The sequence below is a fragment of the Molothrus aeneus genome, chromosome 1 (assembly GCF_037042795.1).
Source record: "Molothrus aeneus isolate 106 chromosome 1, BPBGC_Maene_1.0, whole genome shotgun sequence".
In the NCBI taxonomy this organism is placed as follows: domain Eukaryota; kingdom Metazoa; phylum Chordata; class Aves; order Passeriformes; family Icteridae; genus Molothrus; species Molothrus aeneus.
The window spans coordinates 48,615,863-48,625,200 of NC_089646.1; the positions used below are offsets into that span (position 1 = coordinate 48,615,863).

The following is a 9,338-nucleotide window of genomic DNA, read 5'->3' on the forward strand; positions in this document are numbered from 1 at the left end:
TATGTGTTTCTGTAACTTTTATGACTGGAACAATGTGCTTTTAATTATATTTAATGTTGTGTTTTGCACTTAGAACCAATGGAATATGCACAGAAATTCATGATGTATCAAAATGTTCAAACTGACTTGGCTGACAGCATAAGGATGGAAAGATATATTTTGCCGTTCCTTACTTTCAATTTAACAAGTTAATTGTTCTGAAATTAGTTTACAATGAGGTGGATTTCATTATGAGTCCTTGAGTGAGTTATGTTGTCTTGACTGTCTTGCAGAAATCCCTGAAGAAATCTCATGCAACATCTCCAGTGCCTGTGCTAACAGCTTCATAAAACAGTTGCTGGGGAAGCAAATGTGGCATAAAGTTTTGCTGCTCCTAACAGGGAAAGCTGATGGGGAAGATCCATCAGGTGGAGGACTCTTCAAAACCTGCAGTCTTTCAGATGTTGACATTGGCAACATTATCCAACAGTGTGAAAAATTGGACGTGCAAGTGCACCTCATAAGATGCTTGCTTGAACGAGGAGGTGAAAAACTGTGATATTAATGTGCTATAAGAGATGCAGTATGTTATTTGACATGTTGGGAGCAAGACAGTCTCAGAAATACCAACACATGGGGGTTTTGTGGCTCTGTATAAGTGCAGCAGCTTGTTGGAGTGCAATGCATTGGCTGCATCTGCTGTGTGGGACATGGCGTAGCTAGTAAGGCTGCTTGGGTGGAAGATGTTTATCAAATGAAATTTGTCTCCTAGGGTTAGTAAAAGGCCAAGGACTATCATTGCCCCTGCACCTGTTGGTGCATAGTCTTTTGGGCCTCAATTTCTCTGTCTTCAGCCACAATATTGTCCTGGTAGAAAGTGTAAGCCACGGTTTTGAGTTCAGTCTGCTGTTATGCTACAAATAGGGGACTTCTTCATTGATTTCAAAGACATGACCAGATGCCTTTCTTTTTTTAACTAGTGTAGACATCATCATACTTGGTGTTTTTGCATGAGCTTATTCCTGGGATCCCTCTGGCATATTTCATTTAATCTTATAGCTTGATGTTAGCTATAAGTTATGGACATGTGGTCCTGTTGAAGCCTTTTGAAGGCCACTGGAGCAAGGAGGCCTCTTGTTTCAGTCAATGACTGACTGACTTGGAGAAGATATGTTCTGGCCTTTATGTCTTCCTATCACAACAGAAGGACTGGTTGTTCAGTTTAATGGGAGACAAGGGGAAATTATGAAGATCTTCTTGGTCAAAAAGTGTTTTAACAGATACACATAAAAAGCTGGCAAAAAAAATACCCCTCTCACCTGCCTGGCAGTCAGCATCTGACGGCATCTGTTCAGAGCTTGCTGCAGTTAGCAGGTTGGTGTATGAGTTTTAAAGCCTGATATTTTCCTGTCCTTCACACCAGCTCTGCCTGATGGTTTTGGAACCAACTCTGAAATACCACTGAAAATATGCCTCAGAATGAATTATTTTGAACTGGCATATTTGCTGCTGACCAAAGGTGCGGACCCTCGAAACCTCTCTGTTACACAAGGAGATACTCCTCTGCATGCTGCAGTTTTCATCTGTTTAAATAAAAAAGGTAAGGCTTTTGCTGTTGGAAACATTCCCCATTCCTTACCTGCCCGTTCTGCTGTTGCAGGGAGGGTGGATCAGGATATCTGACCATGTCTCACTCAGCCCCCAAAGGAATACACATCTGTTAAGCTGATGTGTTCTTCTTTGTGGCTCTGCTGGCTGGGGCTGTGAGGAGAGGTAATGGCAGCTCAGGTGGCATGGGGGAATCAAGGAAGGCTCCTCTCTGAAACCCTGTAAAATGAGTGCTGTGTGGGTTGGAAGAAGCAAAGGTAAAGTAAGAGCAGACTATGGCAGCAGACTTTGAAGGAAATCCTGCAGTGGCATCTGAAATCTGTTTATCAGTTTTTGTTCAGTCATAAATCAAGTAAAGTTTTGTTCAGGGGGGGAGTGAAAGAACTGTAGGGCTTATGTAAAAATATAAAAAGTTAGGATAAACTATGAAATTGATCCCCTAAATCAGGTTTGATTTTAAGTTAGGAAAAAATGCATTTTTGAGTTGAAGGATTAAAATTATTTAAAATATTGAATTTATTAATTTTTAAAACATAAACATTTCATTGAATAGCTTTAGAGAGATTACGAGCATAGATAATGCCAGTTGTCATTTTAAAATTAAAAGATTAAGAAGTCCCATGACCATATGTTCTCTGAAGTATTTTTCACTGTGCAAAGTTTTTGATGTGCAATTTCTTTACAGTGATTTTGGCGTGCAACTATTTTACAGCTAGAATATAAATGTTTCACATCTATTGTCTCATTTAAATCACATCTATTATCTGGATGAAATCTAGAAAGCTGTAGAATATACATGTATTTCCCCCCCCCCCCCCCCCCCCCCGGGGAGGTACCTAATCTTATTTTGTAGGAAGTTGCTCCAGGGACCTCAAATATCAGGAAATATTTGGGATTTCCTGCAGGTTATTTTAGTAAAGCAAAGTTATCTGCAGCAGATTACTTCTGGGTGCCTTATTAAAGTGAACCAAATGACCCCAGAGCACTATCTCAAGCTGCTGCTTGTCTGGATGACAGGGCACCAGTGTCCCTTGGGAAGCAGTCAGGGCTGATGTTGGAAAATGAACAAATCTGTCTGTACCCAGAGGTTAAAAGAGGAATGAAATTGACTGATGCTATGGGAATAATTGCAGCACTAGGAATTTCTAAAGCTTTGTTGCCTTTGTATTGTTTTCCTGAAACTTGGGAAAGCTTAGTTTTGAGTTGTTTCAGGTGAGCATGTTTTATAAACATGAAATGTAGATTTTGTTTTTCTTTTTAAAAGCAACTGATTTTCATTTCCTAGCAGCAGAAAAAAAAAGTATTGAAATTGTTGGCATACAATGCAGACTTATAAAGCAATTTAGTTTATTTTCTGTTTGTTCTCCTGCTTTCAGATGGCATTGGTTTAAACATCCTAAATTATCTGCTTGACCTCTTTGCTTCAAGACCATCTGACTTTCCATGTCTTAATCCAAACATACAAGATGACAATGGAAATACAGTGATGCATATTATTTTCCAGAAAGGATTTTCAAAGCAGACTAAGAGAATAGCAGAGTTATTGGCAAAATTTGACATTAACTTCAACATAAAAAACAAATCAGGAAAAGATGTGATGCATAGAATTAAGAAGAGAGATCCACTGCTAGAAGTGTGGAATAATGCCACACAGGAGAAGAAGAGGCACCGCCAAGACAGAGCAGGGCAGTTGGTTAAAGTATCTAAACCCATTCCAGCCTCTGAGATTTCACAGTCAAAGAGCACGGGGCATTCTTCATCTGGGTTCTCATTAAAGACACCATCTGGCAACGCAGTGCATAATGATTTAAAAACCCCATGTTCCATGAAAACAAAAAAGGGTCAGTTGGCAAAGCAGGAAACAGAAGGAATAAACAGCCCCTTAACACTACAGGAAAGTCTAGTGCAGGCAATCACAGCTTTAATTCAGCAATTGAAAGTGAGCGACACCCTGAAAAAGGATCATCCTCTGGTACAAAAGCCATCTTCAGCCCAGACTAACTCGGAAGAGGGAAGGAGTTCCTTGCAACCTTGTGGAAACATAGCTCATCCTGAAAGAAAAGGGGACAACAGGGAGAAAAAGAAGGGTGCAGGGGAATTTAGTATGGCCCTGCCTAATGGAGAGAAGGAAGAACTAGAGGAAGAAAAGGGGAAGAGTCTGGATATTGAGGCATATGTGCAGGAGTTTGATAACATGACTTGGGAAATAGAGTGCACTCCTGAAATGTTAAAGACTTTGAGCAGTAAAGCTGTGCCTCATTATCTGAAAACTAAAACCATCATGACAATTAAGCGCCTTGGCAATGGGGAATGGTCTAGGGGCCTCCAGAAGCCACTGAAACACTTGAAAGCTGATATCCAGCTGTATGAAGCCAAACTGGGCAAAGGTGCAAGAATGCTATGGGAACTTGCCATTGACTTTTCTCCTCGTTGCAGTGAGAGTCCAGAAAAGATCATGGAGACAGAACAGACAAAAAGTTGTCTAGAAAAATCAGGTAGAGTTTACACAGAAATAATTAGAATTTGGGCCATTGTTCTTGACCACTGCAAGCTGAACCGTGCCTTAGAAAATATATGCATTTCCTACAACCGTGGCTTATCCTGCATTTTGAGGAAAAAGCTCAAGGGTATAAGCGAAGGGCTTCAGAACCACAGTGTGACAACACAGAAGCGTGTTCCACGTTGTTACATTGAAGACATGGAGGCAGAAAAATCAAAAGAACATACCATGCCTGAGTATTTCCCTCCAGCTTGTGCAGCAGAACTGGAATACAATATAATGAAATTCCACAGCTTCAGTACTAACATGGCGCTTAACATTATAAATGATGTGCAGTCTTCTGTTGATTACCCTTTCCGTGTTGGGGAGCTGGAGTACGCAGTGATTGATCTCAATCCAAAGCCTATGGAACCAATCATTTTAATTGGGCGAAGTGGGACAGGGAAGACAACTTGCTGCTTGTATAGGCTTTGGAAGAAATTCTATTCATACTGGGAAAAATCCAGCTTGGCAGATGGACCTCTGTTGGAGAGGCAGACATGGCAGCAGAGGCAGTGCAGTGAGGTTGAAAAAGCTAGTTCAAGGAAGGAAGAGAGTGAACCAAAACACGAGAGCGATAATTCAAGTGAGGAGCAGGTGAGTGATGAGCAAAACCAGGACAGCGAGGATGAAAAGGTTCCCGTAGGCACAGCTGGTGCAGAAATGAATTCATGTGGTGACCATGAAGAAGATCAAATGTGTACTGCAGAAGCATCAAACAAACTGGAGCACCTGCACCAGATCTTCGTAACAAAAAATCCTGTCCTGTGCCGAGAAGTTCAGAAGAATTTCATTGAACTTAGCAAGTCTTCCAAGGTGACCAGTCACTTCAGACCTCTGGACCCAAACATTCACAGGCTACAAGACATTAAAGATGAAAATTTTCCACTGTTTGTCACCTCCAAGCAGTTGTTGCTGTTACTAGATGCATCCATGCCCGACCCATTTTTTCCAAGAAATGAAGATGGAAGTCTTAAAAGAGCAATTGTTGGTTGGAGTCCTCAGGAAGACTTGATTGTACCAAATTGGCAGGATGAAGATGAAGAAGGTAATCTTGAAGCAGAACATGGTGATGATGGAGGAGCTGCAGATGCATGCTCTAAGGAAAATGATCCTTGGACTTTTGTGACTTACAATGTATTTGCAAATGAAATATGGCCAAAAATGATAAAAGGTAAAAGCTTGTACAATCCAGCACTGGTTTGGAAAGAAATCAAATCATTTCTGAAAGGCTCTTTTGAGGCACTGAGTTGCTTTGGGGGCAAGCTTACTGAGGAGCAGTACAAAAAGCTAGGCCGAAAGAGATCACCAAACTTCACGGAAGACAGGAGTGAGATCTATAACCTCTTCTGTCTTTATCAGCAGATACGATCACAGAGGGGTTACTTTGACGAAGAAGATTTGCTGTATAATTTATCTCAAAGACTTTCTAAGCTCAGGGAGCTGCCGTGGTCCATCCATGAGTTCTATGGTGATGAGATACAGGATTTCACGCAAGCTGAGCTAGCCCTGTTGATGAAATGCATCAATGACCCCAATGCCATGTTTCTGACCGGTGACACTGCCCAGAGCATCATGAAAGGAGTTGCTTTTCGTTTTAGTGACCTCAGGTCGCTGTTTCATTACGCAAGCAAGAGCTCTGTGAACAAGAAGCAGCGTGTTAGGAAACCGAAAAGGATTTATCATTTGTACCAGAACTACAGGTCCCATTCAGGTAGAGTAACAAATTTATTTATGATTGGAGCCTGGGCTCTAAAGATGTTACTAATAATTGAAGTTTTCTGCTGGCCAGTTGAAAGCCAGTCTCTATGTGGCCTGTTTTTCAAAAAGATCAGATGGACAGCTTTTTCTGATATGTCAATTCTGTTGTTTGAAAGCTCAAGTGGAAAACCAAAAATGAATGTTTTTAAAATTGTAATTTTTTGAATTCTCATGCTTACTGGATGCTTTGGCTGTGTTTGAGGGAAAAATTAAGATATTATCTTTCGCATTTCTGTTGTCCTATCACCCAAAGCACTAGATTTTGCAGCATTGGTGTGCTGCTTCTGCTTTTCTTACTTGTTTCCCATTTGCGATCTTTATTTTGTGAGAATGCTGCCAAGCCACTGTAGCATGTTTTCTGATCTTTAGAGGCCCAAGAATGACATCCACTCAAATTGGCAGAAACATAAATTGAAGCTTACAGCTTCAGCCTTCCCTGATCAGTGTTTTTGTCATATATCTTGATTCCAAATTTCTAGCAGAAACTTTTAAAAGTGTGTTTGCAAGGACTTCAGGCTGAAATTTAAAACCTTTATTGTGCTTTTTGCAGGTATTCTCCGTTTAGCATCTGGAGTGGTTGATTTGCTCCAGCATTATTTTCCAGAATCTTTTGATCGCCTTCCTCAGGACCGTGGTCTCTTTGATGGGCCAAAACCTATTGTCTTGGAGTCCTGCAGTGTTAGTGACCTAGCAATTCTGCTGAGGGGCAACAAAAGGAAAACGCAACCCATAGAATTTGGAGCACATCAGGTTTGCTTTTCTTAGGCTTTTTGCAGATTCTGCCAGCTCTGTTGCTAAATAATAGTCTTGTATGAACTGCCCACAACTTCTTTTTTAAGCCCTTGTCTCACTGATAAATTAGGCATTTCAAGCTTAGAAACCTTTATTGTGTTGGTTTCTGTTTCTTCTTAATACGTCTGGTTCTTTCTGTTCTTTTTTTGGTGTGAGGTATTGTCTGACCTGTTCCTTTCTAACTCCAAATATTCTTACACCAGATCTAAAACTGTCTGCACATACCACGCATTTGTCAGTCTTCTAGTGGCAGCTTTGTGACCTTTTTTGTGGAGTGTGCTGAAATGTCTTTGTGAAATGTTGTCTAGTTTTTGAAAGGCTCTTGTATTATCATCATGTTTGTCTTTCTCTATGCAACTGTTACTTTTTTTTTCCTTTCTGCTTTCTAATGTTTTTTTACAATGTATTTTATGGCAGGTGGTATTAGTGGCAAATGAAACTGCGAAGGAGAAGATACCTGAGGAACTTAGTTTGGCACTTGTACTGACAATTTATGAAGCAAAGGGCTTGGAATTTGATGATGTCCTCCTTTACAACTTTTTCACAGATTCAGAGGTATTTAATTCTTATCCTTTTTCTGCGTTTTTTTCTGAAGTCTATCTTTCTAATTAATGGTTCAGCTGGGAAAGTATTCCCTCTTTTCTCTGAAGATGAATGGTCTCATCAGAGTAGAAAACAGAGAGGTCACAGGTTTATTAATTGAGAACCTGTTTCCTTAAGTGCTGCACTTTCCTTCAGGTTTACTGTTAAAATTTAAGGGAGAACCTTGGGGTACACACCACGTTGTAGACACACACTCTTCTGCTGCACACCAAGACTACTCCTCTGACCCCAGCTAGGCAAGTATTCCAAGTATTCCTTACTTAACATGCTCGCAGACACTCCATGTACCCACGACTGAGTTACTCTGTGATTAAACATTCAGTGTGAACAGCCCTGTTGCAGATGTCCTCTGCCTCTGCTCCTCAAAACAATGTCTCGTGGTTTTCAGCAGATAAAAACCACAAGAAAACTGAGGGCAGCTTACTGGTGCCCCTTCACAGAGGTTAGTGAATGTTATGTGATGAGGGCAGAAGGAAGGAGCTTGAGGTAAATACTGGCTGTCACAGTAGATTTCTCAAAGTTGATTTGTTTCTGGTGGTGCAAGTTCTAATCAGGAAAACAACAAGCCATTTATCAGGATTTAGAGAAGCAGTTTAGCAGAATTGAGTTGTGTAGAGCATTTTAGCTTAGACTAATGTATGTCAGGCCTGGAGAACTGTTTTCATACAATTCTTCCGTGTTTCTGTGAGTCATGAGTAATTGAGTTGATTTGAGGAGCTAAACAAGCAGGCAAGAAAGCAGCTCACCCTGAGGTTTTCTAATTTAGAAAAGCTGAATCTCTGAACCGTTGTAAACACAGCAATGTGGCTGTGTGCACTTCATAAAGTGTTGGGTTTTCTTTTTATTTGTCTTGAAAATGGGATTTAAGAAGAGTCTTGTTTCAGGAAGCAGATGTGAATGAAAAATCTAAAAGGCAAAAAAGCCAAGCCCCCAAAACACAGCAAGCTCTTGACCAAACTGATACCTTTAGCTGGTTATCATGTTACAATCTATGACAGGCTTAGGAATATCTTCATTGATGATTTTTTAAAATCTTCAAAGTACATTTTTCAGGAAAGGTTTCCTGCTTTTTTCTCCCATGGGAAGACAGTTAACTTGTTTTGTGTTGCTGAAAGCTCAGCAACATATAAATTGTAAAAATGTTATTTGAGCCTTATTATGAGTATTTTTCATGTTGTGCCAGAAACTTGGCAGTATTTAATCACATTTCAATTAAATGGAATTTTCAATACCAAAAGGGAAAAATGAACATCACTTAGAACATAGTCATGATTTTAAGGTTATTAGTTTTGCAGGGGATCAGGAGCCTGCAGAGTAGTGTGATCAGGAGCTGGCATTTCCTACATGGCATGAGAGTGCACAGCACTGATCTGCTGCCACACTTAACTTATAGTTAGGAGTGCCTGTGCATATTTATAGACATCTTTCACATGTCTCTGTGTTGGAGTTCAATATTTTCTGACCACGCTTTTTTAGACTTTCCCCATGAGTGGGTTTTTTTTGCTCACCTCTGAGTGTTCTTACAAGAGGAGGTGTTGGCAGGTGCCATTCCACCCCCTGGCTGAGACCAGCACTAGCAGTTACTGGTGTTCAACACGAAGCTTAATACATTCATCACATGAATGACCAGCCAGATCTTTTCTGGGAGCCTTGAGGATGAGAATATACACCAGCATGGGATATGTGTGGGTCCAGCTCACTGAGCTTGTCAGTTTTGTAGAGTCAAGGAGACTTAGTGGCTGCCCTTCCTAACCTGCAGGCCAAGATCTCTCCAATGTATTTTAGATAGTAGATTTTAGTATGACAAATTGCAGCTTGTGAGTGTTATCCCACCACCATTTACTTTTCATTCTGCCCCAAGCTGGCAGGGAGCTACCTGCCCCAGCAATCAGCACACCCCCCCTCAGTGAGTTTGCCTGCTGTGATATCAGGGGTTTATAGGAGGATCCTTGTCCCTTGGTCTAAAACTTGACCCTCCTCCATGGTGAAGGTAACATGACTTCCTCCACAGAGGGGTCATTGTAAGGGTGTTCAGCTGAAAATGTATAGTCCACCT

At 40.8% G+C, this 9,338-nt stretch overlaps 1 protein-coding gene across 1 annotated transcript in view; it reads left to right on the plus strand.

Moving 5' to 3' along the window:
- TRANK1 (tetratricopeptide repeat and ankyrin repeat containing 1) overlaps window positions 1-9,338 on the plus strand; it is a 51,706-nt gene that overhangs the window by 25,227 nt on the left and 17,141 nt on the right. Inside the window, exons 12-16 of the mRNA XM_066561890.1 lie at window positions 273-524; window positions 1,403-1,579; window positions 2,964-5,840; window positions 6,438-6,637; window positions 7,097-7,234. Of these exons, the coding sequence (XP_066417987.1) occupies window positions 273-524; window positions 1,403-1,579; window positions 2,964-5,840; window positions 6,438-6,637; window positions 7,097-7,234 (3,644 nt within the window). The remainder of the gene's footprint in view (window positions 1-272; window positions 525-1,402; window positions 1,580-2,963; window positions 5,841-6,437; window positions 6,638-7,096; window positions 7,235-9,338) is intronic.